This window comes from Seriola dumerili, unplaced genomic scaffold, assembly GCF_002260705.1.
Source record: "Seriola dumerili isolate Sdu_G_001 unplaced genomic scaffold, Sdu_1.0 BDQW01000134.1, whole genome shotgun sequence".
NCBI classification, from domain to species: Eukaryota; Metazoa; Chordata; class Actinopteri; order Carangiformes; family Carangidae; genus Seriola; species Seriola dumerili.
Window position 1 is genome coordinate 519,604 of NW_019174389.1, and position 17,600 is coordinate 537,203.

The 17,600-nt window shown below is 39.0% G+C and overlaps 1 protein-coding gene across 1 annotated transcript in view; it reads left to right on the top strand.

Annotated features, from left to right (window-relative positions):
* LOC111224418 (beta-1,3-glucosyltransferase-like) overlaps positions 1 to 17,600 on the top strand; it is a 53,528-nt gene that overhangs the window by 9,505 nt on the left and 26,423 nt on the right. Inside the window, exons 3-4 of the mRNA XM_022748891.1 lie at positions 2,728 to 2,767; positions 14,022 to 14,131. Coding sequence (XP_022604612.1) covers positions 2,728 to 2,767; positions 14,022 to 14,131 — 150 coding nt within the window. The remainder of the gene's footprint in view (positions 1 to 2,727; positions 2,768 to 14,021; positions 14,132 to 17,600) is intronic.

Consider the following 17,600-nt stretch of genomic DNA (forward strand, 5'->3'; position numbering starts at 1 on the left):
ACTCATAGCAATTCCTTTTTAACACCTATGGGTGTCTGATTCCTGCTGCAAATGGCTGACAGCCTGCTGTCAGGTGGGATAAAGGAAAGCGTTACCTGTGCACAGAACCATAGAAGGCCAAAAAGAGCCGAGCTCTGTGAGCTGAGAATAATTCGTCTCTCAGTAATGGTGAAAATGATGTTAGACCTGATCTGAGCTCAGTCTGCCGCAGAATATTAGATCATTTACCAGAGAAAGATTTGTGGCATTCCTGTCACTCAGCTGCTGGGATTTTATGAAGTGCAACCGAGGAGCAGGAATTGCAATGAGGTATTTTGTTAAAACCCCACTGTGTAAGTTTTTGGTCATATGAATTCACCTTGTTATTACCATGTTTTCACATTTGGACCATAAATTTCAAAAGAAACATCCATCTAATAAAATGTCAACATGTAATAAAGTGACCATTGGTCATATCACTTTCTGTAGTATAGATTGGTCCGTAAACGCCAAGAACAATGATAGAAACAAGTCCAGGGCTTTATTTTTTTTTTTTAAATAAGATCCAAGAAGTCCAGGTTGAGTAATGCATCCGCGGGTTTGAATGGTAAACAGTTGACAAAACACTGCACAGTGGCTTGTAATACTGCAAAACAGGATTTTACAGCTCACCCGGTACACAGTAATCTACCAGTAAAGAGTCATCTAGAGTACAAAGAATGTGCATTTGCATGTAATTGATTGGACAAATCAATGTCTTGCTGTGTGATGTTGTGTAAAAGCTTGAGCCAGGTGCAGCTTTTTTTTTTTTGCCAGATGACCCTGTGGTTCCTGCCAGAGTCAGTTGTGTTGGGACCTCTCCTGTGTCAAAATAATGGTCTAATTGAAATGAATGAGGAGGGTGTTTTTTTCCCCTATATTACAACAGCTCATTACAAAATCCTCAAATACACAAAACATTACAAATTGACATACAACAGTGTCATAGTTTCTACAGTTCAGCTAGATTTAGAGATTTCTCATTAGGCCTCATTAAAATCTGTCATAAGACTTTACTGTGTTTTTTCAGTGCCATATAAAATCACAAATACACATATGATGTACACACACACACACAAAGTTGCACATGCATAATCAATATCATTGGTAACGTCTCACCAATCAGTTAATTCGTCACGATGGAGGTCTTGATTTATTGTCTTTGGCAGCGACAGTGCAGTGATTTACTGTTTCCTCTCTGCTGGAGAGTTGTGTTGTGCTGCAGGAGACAGAGTGAAAAACTTTGCACCTGCCACTCTTTATACCATCTACCAGATTCATCCAGACAAACTCCTACGCTGCTTAATTTGTTTTTCGACTTACTTGCCACCTCCTTTTGAGAAGTTTTCCGTCTACATTAACCTGTTGTTACGTAATATATATTTTCAAGTTTGAAAGATTTTATGAGTAATTATCTGATAATGAGTCGGATTCTCCTGACTTACGAGATGCATTTTTTTTTTTTTACTTGAGATGCCTTCTCTCTTCAGCTAAGGAAATGATTTCAGAGGAGTAGTGTGTGATGAGATGAGACAGAAACCTTGTGGGCATGACTAATGCTACTGAGTCCAATTAAGCTGATGTCTTGTACCCACTGAATTAAATCACCCTGATATGATCTTGTCTGCCTATGCATACATTTGCCTCTAACTCTGATCACCTGGAAAAATAAGAGAAGACAGAGCGTGACATACGCACGAACCATCTCCGTGTACATGTTTATAGTTGGTGACCTTTCTGCTATTATTTCTATATTTGGAAAATGTGCTTGTTTGATGCTTGTCAAAACACTCAATCCTTGATTTGATGAATATAATAGGATAGATAGGAAGTGCAGGAAACATATTCCCTACAAAAAATTGAAGTGATGTGTAGTCACGACAGATGCAGGAAGCTGTTCATGGGCAGGAAATTGGCTAAATTAATAGGTTGCTCTCTATTATGAAACTTGGTAGTCCTCTGAATGTGCTGATATTGTGGGTTACGTATAGGCTGGTTCACACAACTGCCTCCAAACTACTGTGATTCCCTGTAACCACTGCACCACACCCGCTGAGAGTGAATTTATGACTTAGTTAAGCTCTCTGAAGGCTGCAACAGCTTGCCAGTGAAATGATTGTTAGTCTAGAGGAAGTCATAAATCAAAACAGGCCTCGGTTTGTCATTATCTATTAATACTCTGCCGCTCTCGTTCTAGAGCTCTGGAAACAGCCAGAACTCGCACGCTCTTGCCTTCTCCCAAGACTGAAAGATTTCCTCTGAAAGATGGAGGTAAAAGACAGCTCTTCAAAGTTTGCTCGGCTTGTGATTGATTTACTCATCCCTCCATGGTCTGCCGCGTGTGCTTGACAGCTCTGGAGGTGGAACAGTGTTCAAAGCCTTAATTGAGCTGAATGCTCACAGCTTAAATGCTGCAGGCACAAAATCCACACAATTAAGAAGGACTAATGACGTGGAGTATCGCCCATTATTTCTCCAAATAACCCTCAGGGGTTTCCATATTTAGTATCATTAAGTCTTAATTAGTGATTAGGAAGAGGAAATAGAGTATTTAGCTGAAACTGAGCATCTTCACACAAGCCATTTTCTACATCTTTTGTTAAAACAAAAAAGTGGATGTATGTAGGTCATTCTTTGAAGACGTGTTTGAATAACTTTTTTTTTTTTTTGATGCTGTAATTATTAAAAAATCTCTCTCTGTCTTTTCAGAGCCAAGATGATGTGCATGTCATCCACAACAATCAACTGGGTAAGTCTTCATTTTTTGTATAAGTAAGAAAGACAAAAAAAAAAAATGTGTGTCAAATATTGCGTAACGATTTAGATTACAGCCTGCAAATTGCAGTGTAAATGTTTTCTACATATGGGGCGTAATCGATAAATCAATCGGTCTATTGAAAGAAAATTGTCTTACTATTTTAATAATTGATTTAGTCATTTTTAAAGTAAAAATGCAAACTATTTCCAGTTTCTCTGTTGTGAGCATTTGGTGCTTTAATTGTCTCTAATGTGATAATTAACTAACTAGTATTTGTTGTTGGTCGGACAAAACAAGACATTTGCTGATATTACATTAGTCCTTATGAAATTATAATTGTCTTTTTAAATTATTTTTGTGACATTAGTAACAAGAGGGAATTGGGGAGTAACAGATTAGCATTTAGCATTTATCAAACTTTCCTAATTACCCAGTACATATTAATTAATTACTTACTCTTTATGTCCTCTTACAATATCTATGTCATAAAAGTAGCAAAACACTTGCAGTACTATAAATGAATGAATAAATGTATGTATGTATATATATATGTATATATATATATATACTATACTATGTACTATATATATATATATATAAGTCTCAAACACAAAGTTGTTACCTCCTTATTCAATAATGTATAGTACCCAGGAAGTACTTTATTGATACCCTGTATATACTAAATAATAACATTGTCATTTTCAGGCTGTAATTTAAGGTCTTACTAAAGACTATTATACAGTATATTAAACTATATATGTATTCATATTTCATTTTTATCAGTTATATTTTTGCTGTCTTTGATCGAACCTGTGTTCAAAGCTGCTGTTCATAGCGCCGGTCATATTTGGGACTTTGTTCTTGTGTTTGATATGTGGATCTGTCTCCATCAGTGGAACTAATTTGTACTGTTGGAGGCATTCAGAGCGATGAACTATTACTGAGTATTTTTCAGTTTTAAAAGAACTGTATGCTCAAAGGATTGAAATACACTATCACTTGATATCATCATGAATAGTAAGTCTTGAAATGAAATGTTGGGCAGTGTGAAATTTAAATAGCAAATGCTATAAAATGAAAACGGTGCGAGGGGCTTTTGTCTGATGCCTACCTTGAAAAATTAATCTTCAGAGTTCCTCAGACTTTTTCACAAATATAGTCCCATCTCTTTATCGATTTGACGGCAACCAGGAATTTCATAAGTAGAGCAAATAAAAGATCTCATGCATGCCTTTCATGCTTCAGGGGGCTCATACAATCACCATTTGAGTGTGATTTTCGGGAGCCTGCAGAGGAGTTTGGAGCCAGTTTTCTGGACCTCTGCCTGTTGTTCATTCAACTGGGTCACTACAGACGCAAAAGCACACAAAAGCAACTTCATAATGCTCTCATTTGGCACGTCAGCACAGAGAGGAAATACAAACAGACAGCTATCTGAAAAATGGAGCTGCACTATCTGGCACTGCCATAGTAATTCCCTTTGTCACACCAGAAAAGCTACGCTCGCCTGCAGAGAATATTGTTTATGGGCAGGAATTCAAAAGAGGAATAAAGGAAAGTTGGAATTCCAATTGTTTAAACAATACAGCGAACTTCAAAAGGTATAACTGGCTTGTTTATTCTAAAGGAGCTGGTGACCTTTTAGAAGGTATTAGAAGTAATGTGAAGTAATAAAATGGTGTTTCTTTAGAGGGAATACAGGGGGGGGGCCATATCTGATTAGAATGATGTCTCGTAAGTCTGAACAAAATAAAAAAAATTATTTATACACATTATGAACATACTGCAGTGTGTCTACATTATTACATATCTTTAGAATAAACAAATGGCAGTGTTATTCCTCTGGCCATATTTTACTGCATCAACATGCTTCACCTCAACAACTCAGATAGCTGAAACCCTGGAGAACATCACCTGCCTTAAATGCCCGAGGAAGACAAAACGTTCAGCATTGCTGAACATTGTTGCTGCACTATTACGTGTGGGAGATTTACATTGAAAACGTGCATACATTTGTACATTCTCCGTCATTGCCCAAAACCCTAAGTCCCTGTTGAATGTAGCATAACTTCCTACAACACAATCAAAAAATGGAACCAGAAATACACCTTTTATTTATCCAGTAGTTTGTTTGGGCTTTCATTGTAGCTTCATAGTGCCAGTATAAATGTTAGCTGACAGGAGCACACTTCTTCTTTAGTTGGCCAATAAAACTACTTTATAAATGTAGGAATATTACACTTCAATGGCATTTTTCTTCTCTAAATCAGTTTATATCATAGGATAACATAACATCATAAAAAATCAATAACAAACATCATAGTAATATAAATGTTTAAAGTGTTTGGCCGTCTAGCCCAATAAATTCAGTGAATTTCTGTAATTTTCAGACCCATGGTCTGAAGAAGAAAGAGATAACATGGATAAGATTATCTTTTATGTGCACAGTGTCATAGTAGATGAGTCAGAGTAACCAATAATGATGCATGTAAAGAATATTTTCAGTTAAAGCAACTTTTTAATAGAAAGTAGTTTGAGGTCATGTCCAGTGTTGCTCCTGGTTTAGGGTACATACATGTATGGTATAAAGATAATGCATTTAGACAAGAGTAACTGTTAATGAATGGAGAAAAGTCTTAAGTTCGAAATTGAGTCAGACATTTTGATGTCTTGTGTGCCAAGCACAGCTTTTTAAGTAAGTAGATCCAGGGCATTAATGTTCTTATCTCTTATGTAATGTCTAAATGAGGTGGTTTTGACTAAAATTCAGTTGGCTTTTAACCCAGATCACAGTAATGTATTCAGCTCAAGCTCTCTGTATTGACAAGGTTTCGGTGACCGGTGAAAGAGCAGAACATATCAAGACATTTAGTGTGGGAAACATCAGTGAGAGTCAGTCACATGTTTGAGCCTCAGTCAGACCCAGACTCGGATGAGGCGAATAGCAGACGTATCAGAACGGTTAGCACAGATAGCATGTTTTATTTTATCATGCTGTTTATTAGCTTGTAACTGGCAGAGGCTGACACAGTGTTAGTGGTTGTGCTAATATAAACTCTAGCTCTCTGTACTGGCAAGGTTTCGGGTTTATTTTGCTCCCACCAGGATTGGTTCCTTAGGTTTGTGACGTATGAAACCCTGGCTGTCTGAATCCGTTTTTATGAGACTGTCATTGGTTCACTGCAGTTCCAAGGTGGAAATATACAGCCATGGTGTAGACTGCTTATTTCACTAATGATATGTCTTGTATTATATAAAAACACCATATTGACGTGTTAACCAGATCAAAAACTTGGTTTTCCTCAGAGGGGTCTTTAAAGGAAACTCATGGCTGCATTGTGTCATAGTTCAGTGGTGGAGAAATTAGTATTTCTGCCTCTTCTCTGTTTTTCCAGTTTACTTTGTTCATGGCCAGTATCTGTGTTTTTTAGTGTGATTGTTGAAGTGTGTTGCAAAAATGCAAATGTAGAAATGAAAGCCTTGCTCTCTGGCTTTAAGGGAATAACACCAAGCCACATGTGTATTGTTGATGTAGCAAAATAAATGACCTATAGGTTTGGTTCTTTATCTGTGGGAGAAAGAAAAATGTTCCAGCAAATAGCACATGTAAGGTACAATGCCAAAAGCATTTTATTAAAGCTGGATTTTTCTTTTTGATGTATAGCGTTTGATAGTTGAGGGTATGGGGCTATTCTGCAGCACAAACAGTGAATGGTACTGCTCGAGAGTAGAGATGTTGTGCCAGAATTTAAATCAGATTATCACTATAACAAAAATTAAGCCAAGGAAAGCAGTGCTACTGTCCCCTCCACAGTTCTATTATATTCATGCAGTGGCTTGGAGTCGGCTTCTTCAGGCCAGGGGGATATGCATTGTGTCTTCAAGAAGCTACAGTGTTCACAAGATGTTGACTGAACTCTTCTTGCATGCTGTCTTACATTCCCTGTGTGTTTACTTGTCCTTATTTCCCTTCTCTTTTCCCCTCGCTTGTCCTTACAGTGCCTGGCTGCCTGCCTGTCACAAAACTGTATTAACTCTGCTTTTCTTTGTTCATTATTCTGAACACGGCTGATGACTTTATTTTGCAAATTAAAATAACAGCACACATACGTTCATCATTCTGCATGAATATGTTCAATGAATGGCGTTCATTGAACACGTTCATATTTTTTGTGAACACTGAATTGAACCAATCAGTTTACGTTTTACAACAGTTTTACGGCGCGCCGCACGACGTCTCCATAGACACGGCCCAGCACGGCTGGTGCACAGATGGTACAAACGCATCTACTACTGCTGAAGCCACTCTCCAGTTGAGGCATTTGAAGCAGTTTTATGAACAAACAAGTGAAGACTAAGATGGATTATATTCATATAAGGATTTTAAATGTAACTAATGTCTGTGATTCTTCAGTGGTATACTATAATTCATTCAGTTTGGGAGTGGCAATGATTTGGGGCTGGTGATGGATGGGTTGGAGGACGTTCTATTGAAAAAGAATAGTGGCCTATTTATTTGAAAAACGGAACAAATGAACATGAACTAGTTCATTTTTGGAACTGTGACCTTAGTTTAAAATTTTAAAAAATTTACTCTGAACGTGAACTAGTTCATTTTCATCTGTATGAACTGAACTTTGAACTAGTTCTTTTCAAGTGTGAACAGGCACAGCACTGGTTAGAAATCCTGCATGTTTTTAAAAAATCAACTTTTCAGAAATCCGAGAAAAACAAGCTTATTTTCAAGTGGTGTCTCGTCCGTTTTCGTAATACAAATTACTAATACAAAACCTGGAATCTGTTCAGCATTAATTGCCTCAGCTTCCTGAATTATTGATGCTAAGTGAGGTTTAAGGGTTGAGTTCAGCACTCATTAGTCTTCAGCAGAGTTGTCCATGGAGTCATGAACTCCAGAGAACCTCTAATGAGTGCGATTATCACAGGTTGGAGACCCTTCTTTCCAACCTGTACGTGTTGCATCTGCCGTGCGATAGTTGTGTATGTATGTCTTGTGTTACTACTTGGAGGAAATTGTAATGAGCTCATTTTTACAGGAGAGTGAATTTTCCTTCTGATGGCTTTTCGTCTCGTGCATACCTCTCTATCTCACATACATACACACACACACACACACACACACAATTCCTCTTTTGTTTTTGCAATCTCAGTGCATCTCCCTATCTCTCTATTGGTTTGCTTCCTCATTTCGCTCCCTTTCTGTCCGCTGTTTCCTTCTCTCCGTTTTACTGAGATATTTATGACACTGACCTTTTCAGTAGTAAGCTGAAAGTTAAATACACCATGCTCTCTATTGATCTTGTGCAAGGCAATTATAAGTCTGTATTAATATGAGAAGGAGGCTGATAGAAAATCGTTTCACTTGCTGCATGACACATTGGCCTGTGCCACACTAGATGATTGCCCATAGGAAAGTAAATTATTTTTATGTGGCTAAATCAAACTCTCAACAGCCTAAAAAGTTAGCTATATTGAATTTCGGCTTCCAGATTGAATATCACCATATGTCTGTGGATTGGCTATTAAATCCTGGTGCTATCTGGTGTGACGGTCATGGTTAGTTTGGTCAGGAAACTGCAACCTCATTCTCCTCGGTGCACTTTGTCTCTCAGATGCACCATTTTGGATGTGAGGAAGGGAGATGGAGGGGGGATTTTTAGGAAGAGGCAGATTCTGAGCCATCTTGTCTTGGGGAGTCCAATGATGTGAGTCACTGGAGTGTAGCAGGTTTTACACCAGCACAATCAGCCACTGGATGGGGAGTCAGACCTGCCGACTATGGAAATGAGCTACTGACATCCTCTGTCATCTCTGAATATGTGCTGGCAATGAAGAGCTCTGGATTTGCCATGACAGTTTCATTGTTCTCACAACAGCCTAATGGCCCCACTCGCAGAATCTTATCCCTCTAGGTTTTTGCAGACGTTTGTCATTGAAATTGCACTATTGATCTGCTTCCCATCCTTTTGCTCCTCTTTTCTCTCGCTGAAGTTTGAACCGGATTTCAAATCCTGCACTCCAAATTTAGGCACACATTTATTTGTTCATTGTTAATGTGGACTTGTGTTTATTTAACTGAGTGGATGGAGATACTCCAGGCTGGAATGAAGCGTCCCTGTGACAGTTCTGGTGACTTCACACACCTGCTCTGTGACACTGATGGAGATGACAGAGCTGCAGGAGTGCCTAGAGGTCAGTGTGCTCTCAGCCTCTCTGCCACTTGGCAACGTCTGCCATCCTGCTCTAAGGAAGTGTCACTATTGATTTGTGTCAATGAGGTGACAACACTGCAGGGCCACGCCACTACGACAGCACACAATCTACACTCAAGTGCGGATATTTACTACACCATCCTGTGTGTGTGTGTTTGTGTGTGTGTGTGTGTGTGTGTGTGTGTGTGTGTGTGTGTGTGTGTGTGTGTGTGTGTGTGTGTGTGCGCACCCCTAGGAATACTAACTCATTTTAGTTTACCAGCCTTGATTCTTTAATCAGTCTGATCCTCTCCCCTCTTATATGCAGAGACGGCGAGGAAGTGAGTACACACAGCACTCAAAGCCTTCGCACAGAGTTTGCCCATAGACCAGATGGTGATGGCCTTTAAAGAGTGGCTCCATGCTCTGAGAAAAGCATCAGATCAGAGAGAGAAGGAGGCAGAATTCTCCTGTGTCTCATTTCAACCAATATATTTCAAGGCTGATACTGTCTTTTTTTTTTTTTTTTTTTTTGTGGAGTGGCCTCTATGGAATACAGAAGAAGTGAGGCGAGATAAGCGAACACTACACTCATGCTTTCTAGTTCCATCGGTCTGGCAAAAATAAAATCGTCTGTACCAAGGTGATCGGGGCTTTGGCTTCATCTCCTCTGTAACCCTCTTTCATTTGTTATTTAGTCGTTAACCAAATCCTCTGTAACCCTCTTTCATTTGATATTTAGTCGTTAACCAAAGCATTAGACACATTGGAATTTGTCAAGGAAGGAGTTATTAGTATTCATGCTGGGGGGTATTAAGGTCTGTACCAAAGTTAATAGCAATCCATGCAATTGTTGTTGACATTGTCATTTCACTAAGAAACAACAAATGTGAATCTCATGACGGTGGTAGAGGAAACTTCAGGGTATCAACAAAGTATAGCCCCCTTTTCCACTGGTTAAAAAAACCCGCTAAGACCCGCTAACATCAGGCTTTTGTCAGCAGTGTAAAAGGGTGTAATCGGCATTTACACCCGGGTCAAATGAGTCTGCAGTAGATGGAGGTATTTATCGGCTCTGGCTCCGATCGGCATTGATGTAAACACAACACCCGGGTGAACCTGCTAATTTTCACCCCTTTTCCTGCTGTGACATCTTTCAGAGCACACACACTGAAGACACACCTGTCACCTGCCCAGCTGTTACACCAGAAACACTGCGGCTAGCTTGCGCTCAGGGATGAGAGAGTGAACTGCGGGGGCGCCTTGGCTCACCTGGTAGAGCTCGTACCATTAAGGCTTAGCCCTAACAGCAGCGGCCATGGGTTCGAGTCCGACCCGCAGCCCTTTGCTGTACGTCATCCCCCTATCTCTCTCTCCCTGGATATCCTCTCTCTCTAAATAAATAAATAACACACAATCGCCAATCGCAGCATCTCACTTTTACGGGAGCACCAACCCCGGAGATGAGACATGACAGTTCCATTTTACCAGTTTTCACGGCGGTGAGCAGTTCACTCTTTCTCCCTTGCGTCAGTGTGTGTGCTCTGTAAGTTCATGTGATAACACCACTCCTTGCCGTTGTGTGTCCTCAGGCCTAACAGAAAGGCAAACTCGACTGGTAGTGGAAAAGGGGTCAATGAGCTTTTATCAACAAGTTTACCCGTGGTTAAAAAACCTGCTCATACCTGCCAATTTTGGTGGAAAAATGTATATGATTCATTATTCTGGGACCATGGGGACCCTACAACCATGCTGCTAGCACGAGAATGTGCACCACAAATTTAATTCTAAGTTTGAAAAGTCCAAAAAAAAAAAAGAAAAGAAAACCACTGGGTTTAATGATGCTTTTTAAAGATGTACACCTTCTCTCAATGTTAAGGACTCTTTCCCATATATATATATATACGAGCAGCAAAAGCTCTGAAGCTGTCCTCTGAACACCTGAAATACCTCTCATTGCTCAAATGGCACAACAACCTAAAGACCACTGAGAGTAGACACACTCAAGTACCACAATTTCCTAGCAACTGTGTAGCTGTCTCCTATCCAATCAAGCATCCACCAACACCCTAGCAACCACACCACTCACCACAGCTAAGCCACCTGTCTCCCAAACATTAGCAGTCACTTACAGTGCTGGTGCAATCCATGTACATCTTCTTCTGAAAATATAAATTAATATTCCTCCCAGCCTGGAGGCATCATTGGATAATCTCAATACTAACGTGCTTTGTGGCATCAGTGGCGTCAAAGACACTGTTTTAAATATGTGTTGTATAATTAAATACAGGTAGACATATTCATTGCACACTTCTGTCTGCCATGAGTGCCAAGGGAGTGCACAAAGGTGATTTCTACCTGAGAGGAGAAGGACACAGGGAATGATGGAGGTGAAGGAAGAACAGCGCTGTAACAGGATTTTTCCTTTTCCCCTTTTCTCCCCGTTGTTTGATGATTAATCGAAACCCATTAGTGTGGAGCCAAGGCCAGTGAATTCAGTCTTAATTAGTTTCTTTTTTTACCCCTCATTCTCCTTTGCTTTGACATGGGGTACGCATTATCTACACAATGAGGGATTGGCAAACTGCTTATCTGATTTTGCTGTTAGTCTCATGCAGCTGGTATTATTGCTGTACTGTGCAGTATCAGGAGGATCACCTGGGGCTTTAAAATGCACTGCTTTATGTCCAACCAAATGCACACACACGTACAACACACACATACATAGTCATTCATTTAGCAAACTCAGCAGAAGGACATTTAGAGGTGGTGTAGTGGTATTCGCTCTCTAAGCTGGGCTCTAGGCAGAGGTTAGATCTGTTGGGAGATGGACATGCTGAGATTTAGCAAGTAAATCCACCCCCTCACCACGGCTCCAGGATCAATGGGGTCTCTGTTATGAGCGTAGCAAAGGAGCGACACACCCACCAACACTTAATTAAAAAGATCCGACACAGATACTGTACTCTGACATAGTGTCTACCCCTGACCCTGGTGCTAATATCTGAACCCAGGAAGGAAATAGGTTCAAGTAGTGTAATTGAGGAGGAGGCAATTCATCTAATCCTGCCGTTGTCAGCACTCGCCCTTCCCCTCTCTTTGTTGTTGTGCCTCCTCGCCGGAGAGAGCCAGAGCTGGAGGCATAATGCTTTCGACTTGTCCGTCCGTCCGTACATCCTCGTGTCTGTACGTATGTCTGTCCATTTGCACGGCTGTCCGTCTATCTATCCGTCCGCCCATTCTCGTAAAAATATGATATCTCAGTAACTAATAATAATAATAAGTAATACATTTTTATTTAAATTTGGCACAAACATTCACTTGGACTCACGGATGAACTAATAAGATTTTAGTGGTCAAAGGTTAAGGTCACAGTGACCTCACAAAACATGTTTTTGGCCTCTTGAATGTGATATCTCAAGACCACCTTGAAGGAATCGCATTAAACTTGGCAGTAAAGTCCATTTGGACTCAAATATTAATCAATATGGATTCTGGTGGGCAAAAGTTAAAAAGTTCAAGGTCACTGGGACCTCACCTATGAATTTGATACATCAGGAGTGCACAGAAGGAATTTCATTAAATTTGGCACAAACATTCACTTGGACTCAAAGATGAACTGATTAGATTTTGGTGGCAAAAGGTCAAGGTCACTGAGGCCATAACTCACAAATTCTTACTCTGATTATGACACAGTTTAACACAAATGTCTTGTCTAATAGGACAACTTCACTGTGACATCATAATGTTTACTTTTATTCAATGCTGTCACTCAGGAAGGGGAGATTGTGACCATATTTCCTGCAACTTGGCAGGCTGGCCGAGGCAAACAACTGCGAGGCGGTGATTGTGGTATTGCTTTTACACAACTATTCCAAAGGGAAAATTACAGACCTGTCAGCAGTGGCTGTTACTTATTTATGATTTTAAACACTAACATACTCTTAGTCAGCTAATTTTGCAAAGCTTTTGGTAATCCTAATTTATGTCATGGTATTCCCTCTATGACAGTATTCTGTACAAATACTTTGGTGGGTAATTAAAATGTCTAAAGCAAGTGAGAATTATTTGGCACACGGCCTGTTATCTTTGTTTGAGCTCAAATTAAGAGGAACGTGTACACAAAAAGGCCTGCACATCTCATTGCTGCAAAGTTTTTGAGCTGCCTGTCATAGCAGGAAAACTCTGACTTCTCTTCTTTTCTTCTTACTTCACACCTGGACATTGGCTCCTGCTTCTCAGCCCTAAATCCTTGAAATCCTTTGTTGTCACAGTGATTCCAGCCAGGTACTGCAGACTTTATTTTGATGTGAGGGACAGCTTACAGGATTTAGGAGTTGTCAAATGTAATTGTACAGAGCCAAAGACAAAATGACAGATTTTTTTTTTATATTGTCCTCGCCCCAGGTCCATCGGTCTAGTTTTGATTGTACTGGTCGTGAGAGCCACAGGGTTTATGTGGACTTGTTTGTGCAGTCAATGTCGTTATTCACTGAGCTGTGTCACTATTACTGCCCTGTAAATGGATTTCACATGAAGAGGAGCTGCAGCTCGCTTGGGTCAATGACAAAGATGGTATCTAAACATGTCATCAGCATTAAAGCAGCCAGAATTAGCAGTTCTTTAACAGACATTATTGAGCTTGTGTCTGCTTGTTAACCTTGGCCTTCACATGCAGTGGCGATAATGAGTTCTACCATTAATGCAGTTGTGTCGCTCAGCCAGAAGTAGACAGCTGGGCTATGTCAACCTTTTGGGTGTTACGGCACCTCGGAGAAAGACTCCTCTGACTGTTAATCTTTTATTAAGTCACACAGTCTGGGCTGTGACATTTACATACTCTCTCCCCAAGCCAATTAAGCTCTTGATGTGCTGGTTATTACAACCAGACCAATAACGGAGATTAGCAAAAAGTCACCTCAGTTATTCAGACCGTGACTCTTATCTTGCCTTGCTCTCAGAAGGTCATCGATTGGCATGATCCTTTTTCACAGCATGCGAGCAGTCTCTCATCTCTGTCCTTTGTATTCCCCCAGACCTGCGGGAGATAGTGTTCATCATCCAGAGTCAAAGCAACTACTTCCATGTGAGACAGGCAGAAAGACAGAGAGCAGATTTACTCAAGCAAGCGCACAGTCTCACAGAGGTAAGATTCAAGCCACCTCTCACTCACACCAACATACATACATGCTCTTATTTTGCCATATGACGAGCGTATTTACATTTTAGTGGAAGTACTTGTTGGTGGTGATCATCACTAGCAGCGAAAGTCACATCTGAATATATGAGTTGTTGTAAACTGTATATGTTGCCACATGGTGTCAGCACAGATTTTTTTTAAAAATGAGTCAAGTATTTTAAATTTTTTAATTGGAAATCCAATTGGGGAAAAAGTACATATGGCATGATCTGACTAAATAGACATGGAGCTTTGCCAAGTGTTTTCCATTTATTACACTATTACTCAGTACTCATAACTTTAAATATTGAATGATGGTATGAAGAATTATTCATGGTACCCTCCAGATTAAACTTCTAAAGTACATTCAAGTCCAAAATATGAAAGTGTAGTTTAAAATATGCAACATTCTCAGCTCCTTGCGACATCAAATCGTGTGCTTACTTATAATTTTATGGATTTAGGAAATCCAGACATTTGTGCGGCTTTGATGTTGAGATATGTATTGCTCTACTCAACAAGTCAACTTTCCATTTCTGGCCACTTTCTGTTCAATTTTTAATGAGACGTGATGATCATCCAAAGGCATATGTTCATCTTAATGAATATTGTAATTCCTGCTTATAATTCAGATTTTCACAAAAAAAAGGCTTCAGGAAAAGAAAATATATACTTTCTCCAGGGAAATAAACTCGTCATTTCATGGGCTCACTGAAGTTTTACAAATTACATGAGGATCATGTCATAGGAAGACAGAGAGCACATTTGCAGGTCAAAATGCCTCATGCTTCTGCTCATTAAATCTCCTCAGAGCTGGATGAAATGTGGTGTAATACATTACTTATATTTCGTTTGGTTAAATAGGGAATGCAGCATCACTAATGACAATATTACAGTAAATTAGCTGAAACTTGCTGTTTTTCCTCTACCAAGAGACCAATTTAGATCTTCTATTTGGGTTCATATGTTATTGTTGTCTTTGTCTCCTCCACTGCTGGATGCCATGCGCCTTTTGTCTACATTATTTACTGACTGTCCCAAACTGACAGAGAAAAATATATAAATAATCAAAGTGAGTCATTATTTCTCTGCTTAGCACTGTTACCGTGATTTGAAGGTAATTCCATATATACTGTATTATCAATAATAACATCTGACAAGTCAAAGTTTTGGGGCACAAGTTTTGATTTTCTGGTTGTCCACAATTTGGAAAGGTTTTTTTCCTGTTTCCTGTAATGAATAGTGGCATCAATATTTGCTGGTAGATAAGATTTGTCATGAAAAAAATAGTTAGACTAATGGACATCAGATTTTATAAGACAAGGCAGACTTAATGAATACCACATCATGTTGTATTTGGATTTATGATCTCAGAGATGTCTGGTGTTTTTGTATCTGTTACATGCGATTACACAAACTAAGTCTGAGGAAAAGTTTATTTCGCAACTTCTCAAACAGGTTGCAGTAAAGACTGGAGAACTTTTCAAGACGATATAAGACCAAACTCATGATCAAGATAAGTTATCTGCACAGAATAAATGTTGATAGAACAGAAAATGAAAGGAGAGTGAGTGATGTGTACTAGAAAGTAGCTGAATCTGAATCCGGATCAGTATGGAGGATGATCTTACCCAGAGTAAAAGATCTGATTTAGACATCATGAAAAGCCAAATATTTAATGCCAAAATTGAAAAGGGCAGTAAAGGGAGAGAGGAAAATGGAAAAACAAAAACAAATGATAACTTTATATATTGAAAGTTTATCTTCCCTTTCCAATTTTCTTATTTATGTTTTAACCTTTTCCATTGCACTTTCCAATTTACGCTTTTGCATGTAGTATTTTTCATTATCAGGATTTTAAATTGCACTTTGCATTTTCACAATATCCATTGGCCATTTCTGTTTTATTTCCCATTTTAATACAACATAATAATACTTCATTTGTTTTTGTTTTATTTCTTTGTTTAATTTTATATTTAAATTTTGGAAAAAATCCTCCTCTATAGAACTGCATCATAATGTACATAGTTACAAACACTCATGTGCCTGGAAATAAGTTAAGAATCTAAGATAACAATTACCGACTGTTGTGAAAAACTTCTTCTTAACCATGGGATTCTGTTGGTGCTGGATGTCACAGTAAAAATGCAGCAAATAAATACATTGGATGCATAAAACTGATTGCTTTAGTAACATCAGAGTATATAGATAAGATTTAAACTCCCATTTAGCTTATTTACTACCACCCCCAACTTCTTTAGCAAAAAATGAGTTACAACCAGCCATCCACCACGTCAGTCCCACCTCCGAGGCACACCATGCAAAAGCTTATAATTCTGCCATTTAACACTCTTAGAGGGTGTTCCTGTGATGCTGAAGGAAAGAGATCAAACGGAGGAGATCTGCTCAGTTTGTAGAAACATGTTTGATGTACAGTGAGTTTTTGGCACATAGCCATTGGAAAGCTTTGCATAATGGCCTGCAATATCTTGAAAATATCATGAAATCCAGTGTTTGGGATTTGGTAGAATACTTTATCAGTTATAGCTATCAGAGATGATAAATAATTACATTAAGTAATAGGATTTCATTTACACTAAATCCACCTGGGGGTACCATCCTTGAAAATGGAGAATAACGGAGAATAGCCAATTCACTGATTCAGTGTCATAAAATATATTAGATATAAAATTGAAACAGATTGATAATTAACTTAATGACTACAACCAAAATTACAGCATCAATAGCTTGTAAAGGTTGAAGGATTTGGAGTTCTGCAGTGCAGAGGTTGGAGGCCCAAAACAGATTTTTTTTATTCTTAGAACTTCAGATCTGTTATTTCCCATGGTTCTCTCTGCCAACGGGGATGGAATTTATTTGATCTCCTCCTTCTGGCAGCTCATTTTTTACATATGGGCACCAACACTATAATTTAATTTTGGAGAGAGAGAAAGCTGTAAAAACTGTTTAGTTCAGGAGTTTGTTATTGTAAAAGAACTAATGCTGTTGTTGGTCATATCTTTGACCTACAAGTCTGTCATCCTCAATAAAACAGAAAGAAATAAGAATTGTTATCTCTCTAAAAGTGTTGCTCTAACAAGCATTCCATGGTCGACTTTACCCTCATACACCTTAATCCATGTTTTCACAACACAAAATGTAAACTTGAAAATGTTTTAGAGCAACATATGTTTGGGTGAGTAAAACGTTGTGTACAGGTTTTACAAAACAGTCTGACATATTGAGGGTAACACTCACACACTATTTTTTTAATTTAAAAATCACAGAACAGCTGTACATGCCGCGTGCTGAGCCGCTGTTGTGATCCCACCGACGCTACAGGAGGTAGAAGTTGTCTGATTTAACATACAGACAATAAAGACAAAATGGACGACTCAAAATGGCACTGTGAAAGGGAAGCAAACAAAATTATAAA